A 25,942-nucleotide genomic window follows, 5' to 3' on the forward strand; every position below is an offset into this window, starting at 1 on the left:
GTGATTTGTTGTCAGGACATCATAGCCGACGGAGCAAATGTTTTGATTCTTGTTATTCTATGTTTTGACATGTTATTGCATTGTTTTCAAAATGTATGCCCCCGCGACGGAGAGTTTAATAAAGCAGGCAAGGTAAAACGGCATCTTTACTTAAAACGTTTACTGTCAAAAGCTGTATTGGTCACATGACTGTTCAGTTACAGCCTATATTAGACAAGTTCTTCTCAATGATAAATCTGTTAATTCATGTAAATTTATCTTTCAGAGAAATAAAGGAGGAAGAGCTGCAAAGGTTTTGCGGGCGAATATTTAAGCTCCTCCACGCTAAAGACGTTAGTGGAGACACAGTGGATTCTCTCCAGAGACTCAGTCTGATAGTTTCTGCCACTAAATATGCAAGAGAGTGAGTCATATTCATGTAAAATACATTTGAACAGCACATAGGCATGAAGCTTTTTGTATGTTTAGTATATAAGTATATTTAGGAGCATTTTAAGTGTATAATTGAACTCCTCCATTACCTTCAGGCTTCCATCAGATCTGGTGATGAAGCTACAGACGGTTCTTCGTTCTTCATCATGTCCTGAGCAGCTTCAGGTTCTGTCATCCTCCATCATACGGGAGAGCTTTCCCCCCAGCGTACACAGCCTCTGCTCTGATCTCAGTCAGGACAGCAGGACCTTCAGCTATGTGGCCAGTGTTATTCTGGCTCAGGTGAGTCACATAGTGTTCATGTTCAGCTTGTGTTGTGTTCATGAACACTTGACTAATCATCTAATTGTTCTCAGGCTGGGAATAAAGAAGATGTGATGCCCCTCTGCCACCATTTGCTGAAAAGTCTTGAGTCTCGGCTGTCAGACGGGCAGATATCCAAACATGCCCTTCCCATTCTCTCGAAAATGATTACTGTTTATCCAGAGATTCTCACAGATGGTAAAGTTGATCATATTTGTGACCCTAGACCACAATATCTGTTTTAAGTAGCATGGGTATATTTAGCAATAGCTAAAATGCATTGTATGGGTCAAAATTATATTCTTTTATGCCAAAAATAATTAGAATTATTGTCGGCGACAAGCAAGCATATAGAAATTAAATAATAGCAAAAATAGACGAGTAGAATGCTAGTTATTTTGTACATTTCCTACCATAAATATATCAAAACTTAATTTTTTGATTAGTAATATACATTGCTAAGAAGTTTATTTGGACAACTTTAAAGGCGATTTTCTCAATATTTAGATTTTTTGCACCCTCAGATTCCAGATTTTCAAATAGTTGCATCTCAGCTAAATATTGTGCTAAATAGATGATGTATAAATCTCAATTTCAAAACATTGACCCTTATGACTGGTTTTGTGGTCCTGAGTCACATTTGTGTAGCACAAAACTATATTGGAAGTGTCATTACAGTGGGGTCCAAATGTCAGAAGTGCATCAATTAACATCTTGTAAAGTGAAAAGCTGTGTGTTTGTAAGAAACAAATCCAGCATTAATGTGTTTTAATTTAAATAATTGATTTTGGACAAAATACAAATCCATAATCCATAATAATAACGCTTCCTCCAGTGAAAAAAAAACACATCTGTTGTCCTCTCATGTCAAAATCCAACAAGAAATTTGTTTAGAACTGTTTTCACTTGTAAACCGGTGCTTTATCTGTGCACTTTTTCACTGGAGAAAACTATATTATGGACAGAGAAGTCGTATTTTAGTTGGAAACAACAATTTGAAGTTTATTACAAACATGCGGGTTTTGGCTTCACAAGATGTTAATTGGTGGACTGGTGTCTTGTGGATTATTGTGATGTTTTTTGCCCTCATTCTGACGGCACCCATTCACTGCAGAGGATCCATTTGTGAGCAAGTGATGTAATGCTAAATTTCTCTAAATCTGTTCTCATGAAAAAACAAACTCATTTGAAACAAAGATTTTCAAAATGGACTTTTAAACCCCACTCTATAGTTAACAGCGATGACGAAATCATTTCATTGACGGCACTTTTTTTCATGACGATGACGAGATAAAAATGGCTCTTTGATGACTAAAACATGACGAGACGTGTGTGAGTTTTCGTTGACGAGACGAGAATAGACAAAAATGTTAGTGGGTGGTCCGTCAGACATTTAAAATGCACGACATTTCTGCTTATTGTGCATGCCAATTAAAACCTAAAAAGTATCTGCCGCTATGGCAAGCCGTTTTAACATTAAATGCTCTTTGCCATACTAGTATGGCAAGCGTTTTAGCATTCTATCCTTGTTTGGATAGACAGACAGACGATTAAGCATGATGGCGGCAGTTTGCACACAGGGTGGTCACAAATGGCGAGAGGACCTAGGAGTGTATTTCAAATATATGTCTTTTATGTCTAAAACCATTCCTTCATTATTGTAATTATTGGTGAAAATAGTCAATCCGGAAGCTCACAATGTGTTGAACTATAGATCTGCTATTTTCACAACTTATAAGTGACACTACCCAACAGCAAAATACTTACTGACCTACATTAATTTGTTAAAAGACTACTTTTTCCCCTTTTTTTGACTAAAATTAAACTAAAACCTTTTTGACTTTTCGTCGACTAAAACTATCACATATAGAAGTGACTAAAATTTGACTAAAACTAATAAGCATTTTAGTCCAAAAGACTAAGACTAAATCTAAGATGGTTGTCAAAAACAACACTGCAAGAAACCTACCTGAAAAGCTACCTGAAAAACAATGCGCAAGTGCACCTAGGGCAAAAGCTGCTTTAAATGCAAAGGATGGTCACACCAAATGTTGATTTAATTTAGTTAATACAATTTAATTGATAATTAAAATTTATTTATGAAATTATTGACAGCATCGTCATTTTACAGCATTTTACACAAGTGCCTAAAACTGTTAACAGTACTGTAGCTTTGCAGGTAGGTTTCTTGAAGCATCTTGTAGACGTTGCCACAGTTCTTCTGGATTTAGTCTGTCTCCGTTTGTTCTGTTTCTTCCTGTCATTTCAGACAGACTGGATGATGGTGAGATCAGATCTCTGTGTGGAGCATTGGCTGTTGTCAGACTCCTTGTGCAAACAAAAATGATTACAATTAATTGTAAAAAGAATGTTTGGAAATGTAAACTGATATTTCCTACTGACACACTACAGCAAAAGATAGAAATAACTGACTTAAAACCATTTTTTGGTGGTGAAAATCCTAGTGGCCTAAAACTTTTGCGCAGTACTGTATATTGAAAAGACATAATTTAAATACTATAATCTGGAAAATGCAAAGATGTTAACATGAATTATCTGCTCACTAAACACAGATCAGGTCAATCTGGTTAGTCGTAAATTGGTGGATTGGTTGCGTTATGCCAGTATGCAGCAGGGAGCCTCCATGTCTTCTGGGGGATTTTTCAGTGGACCGAGAACACGTCAGGTGGGACATGTTGCTTTTCTTTATTCATCGGTACCTGCAAGTTTATAATGATACTGTTGAGTGATCTCTGTGAACTGATTACCACTTGTCAACATCTCTTCATCAGCCTGCTCCACTGACGGAGGTGGATGGGGTGGTAACGGGCGACTTCTTCACTGTGCTGTGTGTGGGTCAGAGCTACACTGAGGACCAGTGGATGAATATGTATACTTTCTCTATGATCAAGAATTGGCTGCTTACTTATGACACAGACGGGACTACAAACACAGAATCAGGTAGTCCAAACAGAGACGTTGTTTCAGTTGGTTTGCTTTATGATCAGTGTTATTTTAGTGTTACTTTTATGTGACCCTGGACCACAAAACTAGTCTTAAGTAGCACAGGTATTTTTGTTGCTATATCCAAAAATTCATTGTATGGGTCAAAATTTAATCATTAGAATATTAAGTATTCCATGAAGATATTTTTGTACAGTTTCTACCATAAATATATCAAAACTTAATTTTTGATTAGTAATATGCATTGCTAAGAACTTCATTTGGACAACTTTCTCAATATTTTGATTTTTTTTACACCCTCAGATTAAAGATTTTCAAATAGCTGTAGTCCAAATATTGTCCTCTCCTAACAAACCATACATCAACGGAAAGCTTATTTAGTCGGGTTTCAGATGATGTATAAATCTCAATTTCAATAAATTACCCTTATGATCCATTATGGTCCAGGGTCACATATACTATTATATTATTTATTAATATTTTGTATTAGCTTTTACCCAACCCTCCAGGATCGAGTTTGTGCACCCATGTTTTAGTTAAATTACCAGAAAACGGTTGTAAAAATATCAACAGTTTACAAACTGTCCCATGTAAGATATATACTTTGAGTTAAGACAAATAACATGGAAATTTCATCTTTGCTAGCTCTACTAAAAAAACCAAAGAGCATTCAGTCACAGCACCAAGGTAAGATGTAAGCGAAAAGTCTGATATGATCAATTTAAAGCCAGTGTGCTTTTCCTTTCTGCGCAATCAGAAGCTCTTTTATCTATGATTCAAAATTAACTGCTGTATGTATCAAATTGATTTTGATTTTGAGTCTATGGCTATGTTTGGAATGAAATACTACTAACATACTGCTCACTGATACTCCAGAAGGAAAAGCGATGCATTATGAGCAGGGGGTGAAAACTTTTGAACAGAATGAAGATACATTTTTTTCTTATTTTGCCTTAATCGAGTTTTTATTTTATTTAGTACTGCCCTTCAGAAGCTAAAGAAGATACTTGCATGTTTATTTTTTTTTTATAAATTTTTTTTAAGCTCTTAATGCATCGTGTTTCCTTCTGAAGCATCAGTGAGTGTTTGAATCTTCTGTAATAGTTGCATATGAGTCCCTCAGTTGTCCTCAGTGTGAAAAGATGGATCTCAAAATCATACAGTCATTGTTGGAAAGTGTTCAAATACTCAAAAATGCTGAAAAACCAAAGAATTTGCTGGACCTGAAGGATTTTTCTGCAGAACAGTGGGCAGTTTAACTGTTCAGGACAAACAAGAGACTCATGAACAACTATCACTAAATAAAAAACCACAGCTGTGGATCATTCAGGTAACAACACGGTATTAAGAATTAAGTGTATGTAAACTTTTGAACTGGGTCATTTTTATAAATTCAACTATTATTTTCTCTTGTGGACTATTCTATATCTTATTCAGGTCAGTACTAAATAAAAAAGAACATGCATTTTTTATGATCGCTTTTATTTCGGTAAAATAATTAATATTTTGCAGATTCTGCAAGGTGTATGTAAACGTTTGACCTCAACTATAGTATTTAATCCAATTTTAAGTAGGAATATCTTTGTTTAGCAATGAGGAAGATGTCGTGTCATTTCACACTGTGTGCTCTTGTTTGTATACTGCACATTTTAATAAATCTAGTAAGAAAATTTGCATAGCTTGTACGCTATACAGTACATACTGCATACTGTAAAAATAGTAGTATTGTAGTGTGCCGTTCCAAACATAGTCTACATGTCCTGTCATATGCTCAGCCCTGCAATGCCATTGGATCCTGCCAGATTTTAAATCCTGCTGTTTAGATCCTACTGGATAAGGAGTCGTGCTCTTGGTGTTATAATGTAGTGTAATGTGCTGTGCTGTTGGTGCAGATGATCGCTCAGAGGTGGACAGTTCAGTGATGTCCATGGTGTCGGCCACATCCTCTTCCAGCAGACTACTTCCTCCCAAAGAGAGACTGAGAGAGAAGGCTTTTGAGTACTGCCAGCGTCTTATTGAACAGAGTGACCGGAGTGAGTAGATCATAGGTCAGCTATTAGAGAATGTTTATTACACTCTGCTGGTGAATGTATTGATTTTTTTTTTTCTCTCTTATTTTTTCACTATGTAGAAGCCCTAAAGAAGTCAGATACAGAGCTACAGAAAGCAGTAAGTCCCACATACAATACCATTCAAAAGTTTAATTTCTGTAAAATTTAAAGTGTTTTTGGAAGTCTCTTCTGCTCACCAAAGCTGCATTTACTTGATCAAAAATACAGTAAAAACTGTAATATTGTTAAATATTATTACAAGTAAAAAAAATAAATAAACTTGTTTTCTATGTATATATATTTTAAAATGTAATTTATTCCTGTGAAACAAAATTAAATTTTCAACTCAACTCAACTCAACTCAACTTTATTTATAAAGCACTTTACAACACACAAAGTGAACCAAAGTGCTGTACAGCAAACTAAAAACTCACTAAGACATAACAAATAAGAACAAATTCAACAGGTGTCAAAGGCAAATGAAAAAAAAATGGGTTTTAAGATATGATTTAAAAACAGACAATGAAGAGGCCTGTCTAATAAACAGAGGCAAAGCATTCCACAGTTTAGGAGCTGCTACAGCAAAGGCGCGATCCCCTCTGTGTTTGCGCTTTGTTTTGGGCACATCCAAGAGCAACTGATCAGCTGATCTAAGAGAACGAGATGGCGTGTATGGGTGAAGCAATTCAGAAATGTATACTGGGGCAAGGCCATTTAAGGATTTAAAAACAAATAGAAGAATTTTAAATTGAATCCTAAAATGTACAGGCAGCCAATGAAGTGAAGCGAGAATGGGGGAAATATGCTCATATTTACGTGTACCAGTTAAAAGACGGGCAGCAGCATTTTGCACCATCTGCAAACGGGCGACAGAGGATCCACTAACCCCCACATACAATGAGTTACAGTAATCCAGCCGAGTGGTAACAAAGGCGTGGATTACTGCCTCAAAATTTTGCTTGAATTTTTCAGCATCATTACTCTGGCCTTCAGTGTCACATGATCCTTCAGAAATCACTCTAATAAGCTGATTTGCTGCCCGAAAAAACATTTCCCAATTTTAAAACATTCCCAATATTAAAAACAATGCATTGTAATGTTTTTGTGAATACTTTTTTTCAGTAATCTTTGATGAATAGAAAGTTTTAAAAAAAGCATTTATTTGAAATAAAAATCTTTTATAACATTATAAATGTCTTTACTGTCAGATTTGATCCATTCAGTGCAACCAGACTGAAAAAAAAAATTCATTAAAACAAAAAAAGTACTGACTCCAAATATTTGAATGGTAGTGTTTTTAATTAATCATAATGCTCACATTTATTTTGTTGTTGTTGCAGTTGCCATTTTTCATTTTAACCACAACAATTAAAAAATTAAAATAAAATACTTATTAAAAATAGGGAACACACAGTATTTTGTACCTTGTGTAAAGAGTTTTATACCCAAAAAATTATTAGAAATTTCTAAAAAGGTTTGAAATCATGTAAACAAATCCTAAAATTCATGTTAATTGTTCAAACCTTCACTTAAATTAAGCTAAAAGAAAGCATTAAATTAGAAACTAATGCAAAATAGAATAGGATTTTACACTGTATTATTGAATCATGTCATGATTAAGACTTAAAGTAAGTTAAATGGCATTATGGATGGTGACTCTGTTTATCTGTTGTATAGTGTATTGTTGAGTCAGTGTCAATAATGGACATCATCTGCGGTGAGGACCCCTCCTATGTGTACCGTGCTTTCCCCTGCATCAAAGCCCTGTATGGCAGACTGCATGGAGACCTCGCCTATGCTCGAACTCTGCTGCCTATCGCTCAGTTCTACCTCAACCACAGTGAGTGACGTGGCCATTCAGTGTCCCTAACACTTACAGCTGTGTATGGCTCTGACAGTGTGATGTATGAATGCATCTTAGTGTGCATATGCTCTAATATCAGGCGAGACGGCCGCGGTGGACTCGGAGGCTGTGTTCTGCCAACTCTTCAGCCACTGTCCTGCCGAGCAGTTCAACGAGCCCATGCTCGCCTTTGAGTTTGTTCAGTTCTGTCTTCTCAATGCTAGCGTGCTACAGGACAGAGTGGTCAACTACAGACAGAGCTTTCCAAACATCCTGAAGGTTGGCTGGCTGAATATTTTTAAAGAAATTTTGCACAAAAAAAAAAAGAAATAACTCACGCTCCATTCAAGATGCAGATGAGTTTGTTTCTTTATCAAAACAGATTTAGAGAGATTTAACATTACATCACTTGCTCACCAATTGATCCTCTGCAGGGAATGTGTGCAATTAAAATGAAGGTTCAAACAGCTGATGAAGCATTACAATAATCCACAAGTAATCCACACTGGACTCCAGTCCATCAATTAACATCTTGTGAAGGGAAATGCTGTTGGTTTGTAAGAAACAACCAAATATTAAGACTTTTTATTTTAAAACATTGCTTCTGGCCAAAATACATAATCCATAATAATGCTTCCTCCAGTGAAAATGTCCATTCGTTGTTGTCCTGTCACATCAAAATATACAGAAATATTTATTTGGAACTGTTTTGGACTGTTTTCACTTGTAAATGGTGCTTGATGTGTACATGCAATTGAAGTCAAACATTTACATTTACGTTTACAGAATCTGCAAAATGTTATTTTACCAAAATAAGAGGGATCAAAAAAATGCACGTTATTTTTTTATTTAGTACTGACCTGAATAAGATATTTCACGTAAAATACATTTACAGATAGTTCCCAAGAGAAAATAATAGTTGAATTTATAAAAATGACCTCGTTCAAAAGTTTACATACACTTGATAGTTAATACTTTGTTGTTACCTGAATTTTTTTAGTGATAGTTGTTCACGAGTCCCTTGTTTGTCCTGAACAGTTAAACTGCCCGCTGTTCTTCAGAAAAATCCCTCAGGTCCCACAAATTCTTTGGTTTTCCAGCATTTTTGTGTATTTGAACCCTTTCCAACAATGACTATGATTTTGAGATCCATCTTTTCACACCGAGGACAACTGAGAGACTCAAATCAACTATTACATTTGCAAATACTCACTGATGATCGGAAAAGACTTTTTGAATTTAAAGTTAATCATTCAAGTTAATTTCACTTATTCTGTCTTCTGGAAAACATGTGTCTTCTGAATGGCAGTACTAAATGAAACAATATGATTTTTAGGCAAAATCAGAAAAATATACACATCGTCATTCTGTTCAAAAGTTTACACACCTTACTATGCTCTTAATGCATAGGTTTTCCTTCTGAAGCATCAGTGAGCCTTTGAAACCTCTGTAATAGTTGCATATGAGTCCCTCAGTTGTCCTCAGTGGCAAAAGATGGATCTCAAAATCATACAGTCATTGTTGGAAAGGGTTCAAATACACAAAAATGCTTAAAAGCTGAAGATTTTGAGGGACCTAAAGATTTTTCTGAAGAACAGCTGGCAGTTTTAACTGTTCAGGACAAACAAAGAGGCTCTCATTCTGACAGCACCCGTTCAGTGCAGAAGATCCATTTGTGAGCAAGGGATTTAAAGCTAAATTTCTCCAAATCTGTTCTGATGAAGAAACAAACTCATCTACATACTGGATGGTGTAAGGGTAACATTTTCAGCTAATTTTAATTTTGGCTGTACCTTTAAATTGAATACAAGTGATATACTAAATGTTTGTGCAATTCACCCACCAGTTCTTGGCGTGGAACAGCTCAGGATTGATTGCAGAGTATGTGGAGCTGCTCCCATCACTGATAGCTCCAGATACAGCCATTGAGTTACTGCACACTATCCTTGATCTGCCCTGCTTAGCAGCAACCTTGGACCTCCAGCAGAGGTACATGATTTTACCGACTACAGATCAGCACTCAAACTAGTTAATTGTGATGTGAATTAGCAATGCAATTCTGTTGCAGATCAGCGTGCTATCAGACTTCGGACCGTACCACGTGGGACCAGCAGGGGGCGAAGGTGGCTGCTTGTCTGGATGCTTTCCGCCATCCTTCCTACAGGGGGCTCTTCCTCTATATCCTCAGACCAGAGGCTGGGACTGGAGATACAATAGACAGGTGATATCATCATTTTGCTTTTAAAGGGATAGTTTGTCAAAAAATTAAATTCTGTCATTAATTGCTCACCCCCATGTTGTTCCAAACCCATAAGACCATGTTTCATCTTTAGAACACAATTTAAGATATTTTTGATGAAATCCGAAAGCTTTTTGATCCTGCATAGACAGCAACACAACTGACACATTCAAGGCCTAGAAAGGTAGTAAGGACATTGTTAAAATAGTCCATGTGACATCAGTGGTTCAACCGTAATGTTATGAAGCTACAAGTAACACAGTAACTCATGGTCCGTCAACCTTATATTTACCATCTCTGCCTACAGCACAAAAATGGCTTGCCACTTATTCAAACCACCTAAATGTTACACATGGATAAAAATAAAGTGTGTGTGTGTTAAATGCCTACTTACTGTAAACCTCTGAGTGTGATTGCCTCATAGGCTAAAAATGCTTCATGAGATTCTGGCTGACATGGCGGAGAGCCCACGGGTCGTTCGGTGCGCTCAGGTCGTTCCCGTGCTTCTGCATGTGTACTTCAACACAGTCACTCAGGTAAGAGTCACAAATGAAAAGCCAGGCCATTTAATAAGCGATACCAGTTCGAAAAAATGAATGTACACAATAATTTTGTGAAGGTCTCAGTTGTGTCATCTGTTCACATAAAATGTTTTTATTGTGTTTTCTAGAAGGCTGATGAGAAAATGATGAACCAGCTGTTGCTAGTGCTGCTGGAGAGAAGTAGTCTGCTCTATAACATCAAGACATTTAATGTTGAGGTCCAAAAGTGAGGCACTTATTAAATACTCTTTATTGGCAAAAACTCAGTCATTTGTGCAAAAGATTTGGCAGGGAAAGCTGCAAGTGCCATGTTGTTAGTAGTACACTACCAGTCAAACATTTTTGGACAGTAAAATGTTTACTGTTGTTTTAAAAGAAGTCTCTTCTGCTCACCAAGCCTGCATTTATATGATCCAAAATACAGCAAAAACAGTAATATTGTGAAATATTTTTACTATTTAAAATACCTTTTTTCTATTTGAATATATATTAAAATGTAATTTATTCCTGCGATTTCAAAGCTGAATTTTTAACATCATTACTCCAGTCTTCAATGTCACATGATCCTTCAGAAATCATTCTAATATTCTGATTGCTGCTCAAAAAACATTTAATATTATTATTATTATTATTATGTTGAAAAAAGCTGAGTAGATTTTTTTTCAGGATTCTTTTCATGAATAGAAAGTTCTGAAGAACAGCATTTATCTAAAAGAGAAATCTTTTGTAGCATTATAAATGTCTTTATCATTATATTTGATCCATTTAAAGCATCATTGCTAAATAGAAGTATTTATTTCTATCATCAGTTTCCCATCAAAGATTCAAAAAAATGTGCTCAAATATTTTAAATATTGATAATAATAATAATTATAAATGTTTCTTGAACAGCAAATCAGCATATTAGATTGATTTCTGGATCATGTGACACTGAAGACTGGAGTAATGATGCTGAAAATTCAGCTTTGATCACAGGAATAAATTACATTTAAAAAGAATTTATTTAAAATAGTAAAGATATTTCACAATATTACTGCTTTTGCTGTATTTTGGATCAAATAAATGCAGGCTTGGTGAGCAAAAAAGACTTTACTGTCCAAAAACTTTTGACTGGTAGTTTTTTTTTTTTTAATTGAATTCTTGTTGTAATGTGTTTTCTATTAAGTAATTCCAAATGATGCATTATTGTGATAATTTGTTATCGTAGGGTGTTCAGCACCCACCTGCAGGCCCTGTGCAAACTCCACCCACCGCTGATTGTAGATCAGTCCAGAGAGATCCTGGAATTCGCCAGCTCCCCTGCCAACATTTACAGTAAAGAAGACTTCTACACGCATGTGGTGAGCAGCAGAAGTGAACTGAGATTATAAGTGTCATTGTGCTATACTTGAGGTGACCGTATTTAACGTTTATATGTAGGTGTGGGTCATTGGCGAGTATCTCTCAGTGTCTTACGACCCTCGCTGCACGGTGGAACTGATCACCTCTTTTTGTGAGAGTTTGGAGGCGGTGTTGTTTGAGATCACGCAGGTGCGACAGTCCGCCAGTCCTCCGAGCTTCTCTCCCCGCCTCATCACTGTGCTCATGACCACCCTGGCCAAACTGGCCACACGCAGTCAGGATCTTATTCCAAGGTATGCTCCAACACCATAGTTTATTACAAATTGTAAAAATATATATGTTGTTTTGCCTTTTAAAGGGACAGTTCACACAAAAATGAAAATTTTGTCGTTAATAATTGGAACTGTTGTTCCAAATCTGTAAAACCTTCATTCATCTTCAGAATACAAATTAAGATATTTTTGATGAAATCCGAGAGCTTTCTGTCTCAGCATAGACAGCAAGGGTCATATCATGGTCAAGGCACAGAAACGCACTTAGGACTTTGTTAAAATGGTCCATGTGACATCAGTGGTTCAACCGTAATTTTACGACGCTACGAGACTTTATTCAACTATTCTTCTCCTCTGCGTCACCCTAGCACCATTATAAAAAATATCACAACGCTATGGAGGCTCAGAAAGCACTCTGATTTCATCAGAAATATCTTGATTTGTGTGCCTCAGGTTTGGAACGATATAAGGGTAGGTATTTAATGACAGAATTCTCAGTTTTGGGTGAACCGTTTATTTTTTTAGTTGACAAACCATTGCAGAATATGCAAGAAGTTAAACAAGGATTCTATAAATTGCATGTTATTTTGTATTTAATACTGTCCCGAAATAAGCTGTTTCACATAACAGATGTTTACATGAAGTCCACAGGACAAAATAATAACTGAATTTATACAAACCTGTTCAAAAGTTTACACTCCCCTGTGGAATGTTACCTGGATAATAATGACTGTTTTTGTTTTTTGATAGTTGAGATAGTTATTAATCAGGGCCTTTTGAAATTATTTTTTCCCAAATTCTGTTGAATTTCTTTTTACAAATTCCATTTTTTCCCTTGTACATTTTTCTGGATTTCGTTTTTTCTGTTTTTATTTTTCTAAACTGTTTTAATGGTTAAATTACATTTTATGAATCAAAAAGCATGTCTAATTAATTGAAATCTTGAAACTTACGCCGTTTAACGCAAATTTATTAAAAGTTTAACAAAAATGACATTTTAAGGCCCTATGGAATATATTTTATTTTTTGCTTTAGTTTTTATTTTTACTGAATTCTGTGTTTTCCATTTTTTGATTCCATTTTAATGGTTTCATAAAATTTTTAGTAATCAAATGCATTTCTAATTAATTTAATTAAAAAATATATTATTACTTTATTATTATTTTTTTAGAAATACTGTGCTGTGTGTATGCATTTTTTTTTTTGGTAAATAAATTCTGGTAAATAATTGTTTCTGCTAAATATTCCTTGAAAAAAAATATGTTTTAATGATAATTGTATTATTTGTAGTTGTACTATCATTTCATTAAGTCACAATTTCTTCAAGTTAAACTGAACTTTTATTTTGATGGGTTGCTCTGAGGACCTTTAAGTTTTTGTTTGTATATGATATGACGACAGATTGTCTCAAAAAAAAAGTTCTCATGAAGTGACTCTTAGAGCAGTAAGAGATGATGTTTATGTGTTCATCAACTCATATATTGAGGTAGCAGAAGCAGAAAATACCGCAAGTTTTAGGCATGCTTCAGTATAACGAAACTGTGCATCTGCGCCATTCATTCCCACAGAGACACGCAGAATGTGCAGGATTGATATTTTGTTTTTTTGCAGCTTAATATTCACAGACACTAGTCCATATCACGTTTTGATTTAAGTGTACTGACTTACTTTTGATTTTGTCCATGACACTCTTATACATTACAGTACAATTCCATTTTCATGACTGGATTCTGTGACTGATTCTGTAAAAATCATAAGGCTCTACATTATTTGCCTTGAACAAACTGGTAATTAAGGTTGTAACACAGTTTCAAAAAGTACATGTGGTCAAAGTGGTCTCAAATTGTTTTGATCATGCATTAGTGCATATTGTGAATAAAATCAAGATTTTTTTTCCCCAGTTCAAACTATATATTTTTTTCCCAATAAATGCTTATCAGCCATAACATACAGTAGAATTAACAACCTTGCTATATCAACTAACAGTTCCATATCTCACTCTTTCCATTTAATTCTGTTTCTCTCAGAGTGTCGCTCTGCCTGTCTAAGATGCGGACATTTGCCCGTAGCGGTCCCGTAATGGCATGCTACAGTGAGGAGGACACTGAGGAGATCATCACACGAGCCCATGAACTTATTAACTTGCTCAAGCTACCAAATGTGGCTCAGTTTGTTCTAGCCCCTTCAGCCAGAGGCGACGGCCCCCGCTGGCACCGAGACACCAACGCCTCACTTCCTCAGGGCATGAGAGCAGTCAGCGGGCTCCTCCATAGACATTCCAGTTTCCTGCCCACGTAAGCCAATTCTAGGAAACGGTTTTCGAAATATCTGTGCAGAATACCAAGAGAGAGTTTCTGAAGGACACAAAGAGGGAGTGAAAGCGAATGTGGAGAGAGACGCTAAAGCAAAACAGGCAAGCACTTCACAACCGCACTTCATAGGGACTTTCACTTCTGCTAATCACATCACAAATATATAAATATATATAAAATCAAGACACAAGGGGATTATTTATGATTTTGTATTATGATTTATTCCTTGATTTATTGAATTGTTTGTTAGAGACACATTTCTATAAATTAAACATTCTATGTGTCTAGGTTGCATTTATTACTGCCACTTATAGTGTCAAAACTGTTAAAATACAGTTAAGATTGAGTTTTTGAACTTTTGAGTAAAAGTCTATGAAACTAATAGTACAAAAGAATTCAATATTGACACAATACAATGCAATGTTATGACAAAATGAGTAAAAACCTGTTTTACATTCAAAGTCACAGTGCTTAACGTACTCTTTCATATCTGAGCTTCCTGGCTGAATGTCTCAATGGGTAAAACAAACGCTTTATATTTTTAATACACCTTGAGGAAAGTCTTATTGGGCTTTACTTAAAAGATGTACATAATTCATCAAGTCCTTGTGAGCTTCTGTGCATTGCTTGTTCCCAATAGTGGGAGCTGAACTGATTAAAAATTGAATTTTTACGTCATAATTTGGTGCTCAAGAAAAACATTCTTATGATCAATACTGACAGCTGTGCTGTTTAAAGGAGAACTCCGGTGTGATATTGACCTAAAGTGTATTGAATCATGATACCGAGTGTGAACGTACCTTGCATATTTCATCTCGGTTTGTGTCCAGCTGTCCGAAATCTGGGGTCAGTTAGCCGATGCTCACAACAGGTTGTCAATGAGAGTCAACAGGGCATCGGAGTAGCCATGTAAATAAATCACTGTTTTACGCCATTTACGAGGCACAAAGTAGCTCCACACTTCATTGGTAGACTTCCAAGGGCCCTGACATTTAAAACGAGACATTGAGAACTCAGAAAAAGCACCGGTAGTTTATTTACAAGAAGATTTATACAGACAGTAACTGGAAAAGAAAATCCGGTCGCCGCCATCCTGAACTTAGTCACGATAAGTCGAGTGACGAGCACCAAGGAATTTATCAGGTTATCAACGTATCAGGTTGTAGTTTCCTTCGTGCTCGACACTCGACTTATCGTGACTAAATTCAAGATGGCGGCGACTGGTCTGTTCCTGGTGGAAAATGTCTGTATAAATCTACTTGTAAATAAACTACCGGTGCTTTTTCTGAGTTCTCAATGTCTCGTTTTAAATGTCAGGGCCCTTGGAAGTCTACCAATGAAGTGTGGAGCTACTTTGTGCCTCGTAAATGGCGTAAAACAGTGATTTATTTACATGGCTATTCCGATGCCCTGTTGACTCTCATTGACAACCTGTTGTGAGCATCGGCTAACTGACCCCAGATTTCGGACAGCTGGACACAAACCGAGATGAGATATGCAAGGTACGTTCACACTCGGTATCATGATTCAATACACTTTAGGTCAATATCACACCGGAGTTCTCCTTTAATATTGTTGGTAATACCAATCAAAACTTTGGGGTAAGAAAATTGTTACATAAAAAAAGGGAAGGAAAGAAAATACATGTCTAAAACATTGATAATAATAACCAATATTATTAATTGAGCACCAATATTAATTGAGCAGCATATGATTTCTGAAGGATCATGTGACACTGAAGACTGGAATGATGATGCAGAAAATTTGGTTTTGACATCACAGGAATAAATTACATTTTAAAATATATTCAATTAAAAACAGCTTTTCGAAATTGTAATAATACTTCATAATACAGTCTTTACTGCATAAGAGACTTCTTTTGAAAACATTTCATCTCATCCTCTCTAGCTTTCCACCTAAACAACATAACAACCCCATAGAAATGATCCATCGTGATCCATTGTGCAAATTAGAAAGTCACTAACATTTTTCTACATATACGTTACTACAAGATCACAGTAGTAGAAATACTTCAACATTATTCTGCTCCACGTCAATAAATTACTATCATAAGCACGTGATTATGGGAAGGCAGTAAATAGCTCAGTTAAAAAAAGTGGAATGTTATTTGTGTCTTATGCACAGTTTGCCTGTAAACACTGACGATTGGAAACGGTACATTATCTCAACAGGTTAAAACTACATCTGCAAAAAATAGACTGGCCAGAAGGTGCTGAGTTATCAGGACAGAAATCCTATATAAAAATATATTTTAGACCAACAATACTAAAACATGCCCATCTATGATTAATATAGAGGGATGCGAAGGCAGCTCATGATTAAATACATTGTCTTTTGTAGCTCAACAAACCCTGTATGTGTGAACACAGTTGAGATCTTCTACATCTGTCACCTGGATATTTTGATTTGGCCGGTCCCGGTTGCATACAAGTACCTCCAGATGGCGTAATAGTGTATGCCTGCCCCCACTGCCACAAAGACGTGCCAGATGGCATGAGCGAATGGGATGAGGCCGTCACTCTTGAAGAAGACAATTCCCAGGCAGTAGAAAACTCCGCCCACTGACAGCTCTAATATGCCCTCTCTGTTAGGCTGAAATAATACGTTCAGTTTAAACAGGTCGCTCTCCCACAGATAAAATACACAAGGGACAATGTACAAAAAGCAGGCCATTTGTTTCTCTTGTTTGCAAGTGTAAAAAAATAACTTGAACAATGAATGGCTAATACTAATGCAAACTTCTTTTAAAGAGAACATTCCAGTAACATTGCTCTAGTTTCTTCTATTCATCATGAGGAGGCTTTTTGATCTGTCTCCATCCTTTATCAACTTTTACAAATATGCACATATTCTGATCTAAATGTGTCATATGATACATCTTTAATGTCTCTTAAGGTTTACACACACCTTGCCGAATCTGCAAAATGTTATTTTACAAATATAAGAGGGATCATATAATGCATGTTTTTTTAGTTTTTTTTTTTAGTACTGACCTGAATAAGATATTTCATGTAAAAGACTTACATATAGTCCACGAGACAAAATAATGACCCTGTTCAAAAGTTTACATATATGCTGTGTTGTTACCTGAATGAACAGCTTTGTTTGTTTTTTTTTTGTTTGTTTTTTTTGTATTTAGTGATAGTTGTTCATGAGTCCCTTGTTTGTCCTGAACAGTTAAACTGGCTGCTGTTCTTCAGAAAAGTCCTTCAGGTTCCATAAATTCTTTGGTTTTTCAGCATTTTTGTGTATTTGAACCCTTTCCAACAATGAATGTTTGATTTTATGTTCCATCTTTTCACACTGAGGACAACTGAGGGACTCAAGCGCTCACTGATGCTTCAGAAGGAAAAACAATTAATTAATATTAATAGCCAGGGGTGAAAACTTTTGAACAGAATGAAGATGTGTACAATTGTCTTATTTTGCTTAAATATCATGTTTTTTTTTTCATTTAGTAGTGCCTTTCAGAAGCTACAGAAGATACTTACATGAAGACAAAACAAGTTAAATTTACCCTGATCGTCAAATTCCAAAAGTTTTCACCCCCGGCTCTTAATGCATCAGTGAGTGTTTGAACCTTCTACAATGAGTCTCTCAGTTGTCCTCAGTGTGCAAAGATTGATCTCAAAACCATACAGTCATTGTTGGAAAGGGTTCAAATACACAAAAATGCTGAAAAACCAAAGAATTTGAAGGATTTTTCTGAAGAACAGTGAGCAGTTTAACTGTTCAGGACAAACAAGGGACTCATGAACAACTATCACTAAACAAAAAACACACAGCTGTGGATCATTCAGGTAACAACGCGGTATTAAGAAAAGTGTATGTAAACTTTTGAACAGGGTCATTTTTATAAATGCAACTATTATGTTCTCTTGTGGACTAGATGTAAACATCTTTTATGTGAAATATCTTATTCAGGTCAGTACTAAATAAAAAATAGCATGCATTTTGTATGATCCCTCTTATTTTGGTTAAATAATTAACATTTTGTAGATTCTGCACAGTGTATTTAAACTTGACCTCAACTGTTAAAATTCCATTAAGCTCAAAACTGTCATAATTATCTAATTATGCTTTTATAAAGTCAACTGTTCAACGTCAAGCAAGGGTCTCATCTTTTTATCACTTTATCATGTTTTGTGTTTAGCATTCGCGGATGATATTGAAAATGTCAACCCTGTTACCATGATTTCATATAATGTGGTAAACGAGTGATAATTAAAAAGTAGGGATGCCCCGATCCGTATCGGCCGATCACTTGCGCGTTTTGTCAGTAAAGCCGGTTCTGTAATCAGCGGTAAATGCCATCAGGTGCGTGATTTCACGTTGAGCCGTATATACTACACACAGCCGTTGTTCACTGACGAGCTGCGCACATTCACACTGATAATGAACATTGATTTGCGCAGCTCGTCGGTAAACAACGGCTGTGTGTAGTATATACGGCTCAACGTGAAATCACGCACCTGATGGCATTTACCGCTGATTACAGAACCGGCTTTACTGACAAAACGCGCAAGCATGATCGGCCGATTCGGATCGGTGCATCCCTATTAAAAAGTATAAAATTCTCTTCCTAGAGGCACAAGGCTTTTACAAAAATAACTTAATGTGAACCCTGTTACTTCTCTGAGGGCATGAAATATATCTCAACCTATTTTTCCCGCAAGAGCGGGTGCGGCCATTTGTAATTGTTATGGGTTTGGATTCCAGTCTCATTCACATCCAGCTATTTTTAGCTGTACAAAACGGCTTGTTTTGCTGCTTGATCTTGCAAATAGGTGTGTCTTACCATGTTATTTTAATGTATTATCTTAAATATGAACACACTGGTTTGTAGTGCAAACAGTTTTACCATTAACTGCACGTTGTAATTCTTCTCATTATTTCCGTATAGCGGCTAATGAACCGGAGGTCTCACCCATGCAGCAAGCTTACTTCTGCATTAAACAGGGCTGACATTTTAAAAGGCACCTGATTCACTGAGTAACTCAATGACTTGGTCTCACAAAGACATTAATAAAATAAAGACCAAATGGCAAAGTATACTTTATGTTAACAACACTAGCTAACGGAAATGTAGTAAAATATAAATAAGCTGCTTAAGGCATCTGAAAAGCCTTCATTACTGTATTTATGAACGCATGTATAGGTGTCAGTCACACATACCATTGACAGAAGAACAACTGCTGGAACAGCTCCCATGGCAGTGTAGCACAGTAAGTCTAGTATCTTGTTCCTGAAACACAACACAGCTATTTTAAAGATATTCCGATGCTGGGTTGGTAATATTCACTTGCATTTTTTGATGCATTCGTAGTGGCATTTGTACAATTTTGAGAGTGATTATTATCCTCTACATCCTTAAAAAAGTGGGCACCTACTTCTCATGAAAGAAGAAAACATAGGCAGAGCCAGCGCAGGCCATGATCCACACCAACCAGCGCATGTGCCCAGCCCAGGGTCCTAGTTCCCTCAGGTTCAGCCTGCACACAAAACAAACACACCTGTGTCAGCAACACACTCAACCTTTTGAATCTGTAAAACGCTAGCGGTGATGTTACTGGTGGATACGCACATCACATACTCACCAGGGTGCATAAGATGCAGCTATGAAAAAATATATCACCATCCTGTCACACATGTGGAATCGCTGCTCCACCTTCCTGTTACAGCAAGAAAATGTTTTATTTTTAGGTTGTTGGTTTTTTTTTAAGGCTCTTATGCTCACCGGGCTGCATTTATTTGATCAAAAATACACTATGGACTGTAATGTTGTGTATAATTTAAAATAACTGAATATAATTTAAAATGTAATTTATTCCTGTGATGCAAAGCTGAATGTCCAGCATTATTACTCCAGTCTTCAGTATCACATGATCCTTCAGAAATCATTCTAATATGATGATTTGATTTTCTAAATGAAAAGGCAAGTGTTCGTGAAGCATGTTGCAACCTATTTATACAGATTTGAACCCTGTTTTTGTTTCCCAAACTCTTTTTGTTCTTTTTCCCGTATGTGTAATTTGGAATGGGCAGGGTCATGACTAAATCACATCTGTGAGCATGAACTGACAGGCCCATGTGATACCATCTGCACTCAGTGTGAATTCATGTGTAACTGCTTAGGTGTCCTGCTCTGAAGAAGATCCAAAGTTCATTCATAATGTTTCCACTAAATCTGCATTTGCAGCTGACACTTCCTCTTAGCCCAGAATATGCAAATAATACTAAACTAAAGCCTAAAACAACGTTTTATATTATATTGCACCATAGCAAAGTACAATATTCCGGTAAATCTACCATTAGTGTAGCTTGAAGCCGCTCTTTATCTGGGAAGAGTCATCATAAATTATGACATTAAATATTCAGACATCTGTATGCCTGCAGATGACATATGACTGCTCTTTGTTTTCTGTAAATTCAAGGCTTGACGGTCAACATGTCGGGTGGAGATATTTAATTTCAGATGCTGTTTGTTATGTTTTGTCAGGTTTTAAGAATAGAATAAATGCAAAGCTATTGCATAAATTCTTCTTTTTGCAGCTGAATTATTTTTAAATATTGTGGAAGAGAAGAAACATGGCCAATTATCTGAGGAAATCTGTTTGTTTCAAATCTTAAAGCACTTCATAATGAGAATGTTTAGTCATTCTTGAATCCCCCAAGGCAAAAAACATGTTAAACATACTGCATGTGCTCTTTTTCAAAAGCATCCTTTTTAGTTGACAAATACCATGCTTTTTTGTTTAGTATCAAGACTTGGGGTTATCTTAGTTGCTGCTAAGGTTCTTTTTACTTTATTTGAAGAAAACAATATAACTTTTTAAAATTACAACTCTGTTATGACTCACCTGAGATGACTTTTCTTCCAAGACACTGTATGGAACATGGTGGACATGATGAACAGCCCAGATAGACCTGTTCCATACATCCATGCAGAGATGGTCTCCCATTGGTCATCAGATAGGAAGTACAGCACTGAGCTGCCCAGGATACTGGGAATGATCCAGAACTGAACAAAAGACAAAATCAATGTATAGCTTTTTGTATCTTCTCATGTTATTTAATACAGTACAGACCAAAAGTTTGGACACACCTTCTCATTCAGGTGTGTCCAAACTTTTGGTCTGTACTGTAGATATGAATTCAACTGAAAAAACTTGTGAAAAAATATCTTTCAGGTGGTCAAATAGCAAATTGCAAATAGTGGAGCTCTGCAGCCACCTACTGGTAAAAGTTATTTGTAGTTGTTTTTTCTACTTTAAAAACTGGATTTTCCAAAAGATGGACAAAAATCTTACACTAAACCATGTGAAATTATCCATGTTATTCCCATGAATTAAAGTTAGAAATGTGGGTCTTTTATAAAGTGACTTTTACATAAAAAGCAGTTTTTGTATAAAAACACATTTAAAAAATATTTATTAATTTATATATATTTAAAAAATATCACTAACCCACTGAAAACTGCACAAATGTAGAGTAAAAACTTTAATAAACAGAAAAATATACAGTACAGACCAAAAGTTTGAACACACCTTCTCATTCATTTGTCAAGAGTCAAGAGCAAGTCCACATGATTCTTAATCCATTACATAACCATGAAGTGAAAATGTGGTCTTGGGCTCAATATTTTATGAGCAAAACCAAGACTACGAAACTATGGTCTTACACTCAATTTTTAATATTAAGTACATTTTCAGGGTCTTGGTCTTGTTGTGGAGCATGTGCCCTAAGACCAAGGTCATGGACCTGAGAACCAAAACCAAAAAATATTGTCTTAGACTTAAAGGTGCCATAGAATGGAAAACTGTATTTACCTTGGCATAGTTGAATAATAACAGTGTTGTACATGGACATGACATACCATGAGTCTCAAACACCATCGTTTCCTCCTTCTTATATAAATCTGGTGTTTGCAAAAGACCACTGAAAAATAGGCTAATCCTAACATAACATCGACTATGACTTAATAGCTGCAATCGTTCATAGTCACGCCCCCAAAATTTGCATAGCCCAATCATCAGAAGTTCTGCGGGTAGGCTATTGTGAAAAAACAAAGCGAGGACAGTAGCGAAAATTGCTGTACTCAGAAAGGCAAGGAAAACAAATAACGTGTTTAATAAAATAAGGCGAGCCACTAAAGGGACACGGTTAGCTTCTTGCTAGTGGTAGTCTGTTACATTGCAGTACATAAGATTTCACTTACCACATAACCAGAGAAAGGTGTGACGACTGCGCAGACAATGACGAATGATTTACAGATCCTGAGCATCACAAACAAGCATCTAAACTTGTAAAATATGTGGTAGTATAACATTACACAGAGCTCAACAATCGCAAATCAAAAGTGAAAGTAAAATGCTCATGCATTCAAAACGGCAGTTTCAATGACCTGCATAGCTAACAAAGCGTTAGTTTGGTTTGTTTGGTTCAGTTGGTCCGGTCCAAAAAGGAAAATTATACATTTGGTCCTGGTCTGCTTAGCGTTCACACTGGCATTTTTGACAGTGAACCTAAAGATACCGAAAAGGCATAGTAATACATTCACAACCTGATTGGTCAGGCTGAATGATGTATATTTCATAATGGAACTCACAGAACACTCCAAACAAAAGGAAAAGGTGTGTTCAACTTAAAGTGGTGCTGTGGGTGTATGACATCAAAGTACTCATTCACTGATCGGTATGCTGATCGCCGCTTTAAGTATAATACACGCAATGCCATCTGCTGGACTAAGCACGCTCATTGTTGCGTGAATATGATTTTATTTTCACCACAAACTCACAAAGAGCTCATAAAAGGCACTTTACCTCCTTGTTCCTCATTTTGTTTTGGATACACCGCTAAAAAGATGGGTTGTTTGTTTGGTGCGCACCAGGGTTTGGATGGCAGCATTCACACTTATTCAAATGAACCACACTAACAGAGCAATCGCACCAATTTTTCGTGGCTTTGTTAAAGGGATAGTTCACCCAAAAATGAAAATTTGATGTTTATCTGCTTACCCCCAGGGCATCCAAGATGTAGGTGACTTTGTTTCCTCAGAAAAACACAAACGAAGATTTTTAACGAAAACCGGTGCAGTCTGCCAGCCTTATCATAGACGTGGATGGGCACCAAACCTTTAAAAGTAAACAAAAACATGGACAGACAAATCCAAATTACACCCTGCGGCTCGTGACGATACATTGATGTCTTAAGACACGAAACGATCGTTTTTTGGGAAAAACTGAACCGTATTTATATAATTTTTTACCTTTGATACACAGCCATGTCCATCTGTCAGGAGCACGAGTTTGGCTTCAGTCACGTCACATGAGCACGCGCTCTGTCGTAGAATACGCAAACTCCGTAAGGGGAAATCAGTGAAAAGTCCCGGATGAGTTTGCGCAAGCAAACGTAATCTTTTAGCTTTAAATCGGTTTAAACAATCAGGATACGCGCAAGTAATTACCATTTTGAATAGACGCTATACCCACAATCTCTGTGCACTGTGTAAACAATGAGTGTTGTATACACGCGACAGATCGCTTCCGGCGTTTGCGTATTCTACGACAGAGCGCGTGCACATGTGACGTGGCTGATGCCAAACTCGTGCTCATGACAGATGGACATGGCTGTGTATCAAAGGTAAAAAATGATATAAATACTGTTCAGTTTGTCACAAAAACCGATCGTTTCGTGTCTTAGGACATCAATGTATCGTCACGAGCCGCGGGGTGTAATTTGGATTTGTCTGTGCATGTTTTTGTTTACTTTTAAAGGTTTGGTGCCCATCCACGCCCATGATAAGGCTGGCAGACTGCACCGGTTTTCATTAAAAATCTTAGTTTGTGTTTTTCTGAGGAAACAAAGTCACCTACATCTTGGATGCCCTGGGGGTAAGCAGATAAACATCAAATTTTAATTTTTGGGTGAACTATCCCTTTAAGGACTCTGGAACATGTGGACTAAGACCGAGACCATGAAATATTGTCTTAGACTCGAAGACTAAAAAAAAAAGAGGGTGAGACAAGACTGATTTTACATGGTTTTGTCGTGGACTCTGAAGCATGTGGACTAATACCAAGACCATGAAATATTGTTTTAGACTCAAAGACTAAGACCAAGACAGAAGGGCGAGACAAGACCAATTTTTCATGGTCTTGGTCTTGTTGTGTGAGATCAAGACCAAGACCATGAAAATTGTAGTCTTAGACTCGGACCTGAGTATCTAGACCATAAAAATATGATATTGGACATTGTTCATGGTTTTGGTAATGGTTTTGGTCTTGCTGGTCTCTAAGATGGATAAATATGGGCTTACAGTCATTTTATTATCAATAAGTCAATATTTCTATGGTCTAGCTCTTGTTGTGAACTCAGGAGCATGTGGACTAAGACCAAGGTCATGACAATATGGTCTTGAACTCAGACCAGAGGACCAATGCCATAAAATATCATCTTTAGACTAAAAAACCGAGACCAAAACTGTGAAAGTAATGTCCTGGACTCAAGCATGAGCCTAGACCAATTTTTTGTGGTCTTGGTCTTGTTGTGGATACTGGAGCATGTGGACTAAGACTAAGACCATAAAAATATTGTTTTAGACCTCAGACTTGAGGACAAAAGACCATACAAATATAACATTCGACAGGACTCTATTTAAAAGATTTTGGTCTTGCTGTGGACTCAGGTGCTTGTGGACTAAAACTAAAAGCAAGACCAAGAAAATAAGGGTTTACAGTCATTTTATTATCAATAAGTCAATATTTTTATGGTCTAGCTGTTGTTGTGAACTTAGGAGCATGTGGACTAAGACCAAGATCATCACAATATGGTCTTGAACTCAGACCAGAGGACCAAGACCATAAAATATCATCTTTAGACTAAAATACCAAGACCAAAACTGTAAAAAATATGTCGAAAAAAATGTCGAAAAAAATGTCGAGACCAATTTTTTGTTGTGGATACTGGAGCATGTGGACTAAGACCAAGACCATGAAAATATAGTTTTAGACTCAGACTTGAGGACAAAGACCATAAAAATATAATATTCAACAGGACTCCATTTTCATGGTTTTGGTCTTGCTGTGGACTCAGGTTCATGTGGACTAAAACTAAAACCAAGACCATAAAAATATGATCTTGATTTTGTTTTTTTATCAATAAGTCAGTATTTTAGTGTTTCAGTCTTGTTGTGGACTAAAACCAAGATCATGGTCTTGGAATCAGACCTGAGAACCAAGACCATAAAATATTCTTTTAGACTCAAAAACCAAGACTGTGAAAATAAGGTTTTGGACTCGAAGGTAAGTCAAGACCAATTTTTCATGGTCTTGGTCTTGTTGTGGACTCTGGAGTATGTGGACTAAGACCTAAACCAAGATCATGAATATATGGGCTTAGGCACGAACTTGAAGAGCAAGACCATTAAAATATGATCTTACATTTTTTTTTTTTTATCAATAAGTCAATATTTTCAAGGTCAAAGAACATGAAAATGTGATCTTGTACTGAAACTTGAGAAACAAGACCAAGGCCATGTTTTCATGTAAAGCATGTGACTCAGTCTTAACTCAGAATGAACCCTCAGCTGGTCTCGTTCTTAACTCGAACAAGCTGGTCTCG

The 25,942-nt window shown here is 36.4% G+C and overlaps 2 protein-coding genes across 3 annotated transcripts in view; one reads left to right on the forward strand and one right to left on the reverse strand.

Moving 5' to 3' along the window:
* ap5z1 (adaptor related protein complex 5 subunit zeta 1) lies at positions 1 to 14,764 on the forward strand. Of its 2 annotated transcripts, XM_073838885.1 has the most exons (18): positions 1 to 132; positions 266 to 403; positions 528 to 714; positions 789 to 933; positions 3,309 to 3,421; positions 3,528 to 3,696; positions 4,345 to 4,386; positions 5,592 to 5,732; positions 5,831 to 5,868; positions 7,428 to 7,590; positions 7,694 to 7,872; positions 9,440 to 9,582; positions 9,662 to 9,814; positions 10,257 to 10,368; positions 10,503 to 10,600; positions 11,582 to 11,714; positions 11,794 to 12,008; positions 14,015 to 14,764. In XM_073838885.1, the coding sequence occupies exons 1-18, from the start codon at positions 92 to 94 to the stop codon at positions 14,283 to 14,285; spliced, it is 2,481 nt and encodes an 826-aa protein (XP_073694986.1). In that variant the 5' UTR covers positions 1 to 91; the 3' UTR covers positions 14,286 to 14,764. The 2 variants fall into 2 exon arrangements, with proteins under 2 accessions (XP_073694986.1, XP_073694993.1); XM_073838892.1 differs by lacking the exon at positions 4,345 to 4,386.
* mmd2a (monocyte to macrophage differentiation-associated 2a) overlaps positions 14,495 to 25,942 on the reverse strand; it is a 21,584-nt gene continuing 10,136 nt past the window's right edge. Inside the window, exons 3-7 of the mRNA XM_073838905.1 lie at positions 21,181 to 21,341; positions 19,918 to 19,992; positions 19,711 to 19,812; positions 19,496 to 19,565; positions 14,495 to 16,912 (exon numbers count right to left, since the gene is read on the reverse strand). Of these exons, the coding sequence (XP_073695006.1) occupies positions 16,709 to 16,912; positions 19,496 to 19,565; positions 19,711 to 19,812; positions 19,918 to 19,992; positions 21,181 to 21,341 (612 nt within the window). The 3' untranslated portion in view covers positions 14,495 to 16,708. The remainder of the gene's footprint in view (positions 16,913 to 19,495; positions 19,566 to 19,710; positions 19,813 to 19,917; positions 19,993 to 21,180; positions 21,342 to 25,942) is intronic.

Source organism: Garra rufa, chromosome 1 (assembly GCF_049309525.1).
Source record: "Garra rufa chromosome 1, GarRuf1.0, whole genome shotgun sequence".
Lineage (NCBI taxonomy): Eukaryota > Metazoa > Chordata > Actinopteri > Cypriniformes > Cyprinidae > Garra > Garra rufa.

What these genes read in the sequence shown, in the direction of transcription:
- ap5z1 (XM_073838885.1), top strand. Translation starts at nt 92, where the DNA reads ATGTATGCCCCCGCGACGGAGAGTTTAATAAAGCAGGCAAG. An exon ending in ACTTCAACACAGTCACTCAG is followed by an intron (nt 10,369 to 10,502) that starts GTAAGAGTCACA and finishes TGTGTTTTCTAG; the next exon opens with AAGGCTGATGAGAAAATGAT. An exon ending in AGTCAGGATCTTATTCCAAG is followed by an intron (nt 12,009 to 14,014) that starts GTATGCTCCAAC and finishes TGTTTCTCTCAG; the next exon opens with AGTGTCGCTCTGCCTGTCTA.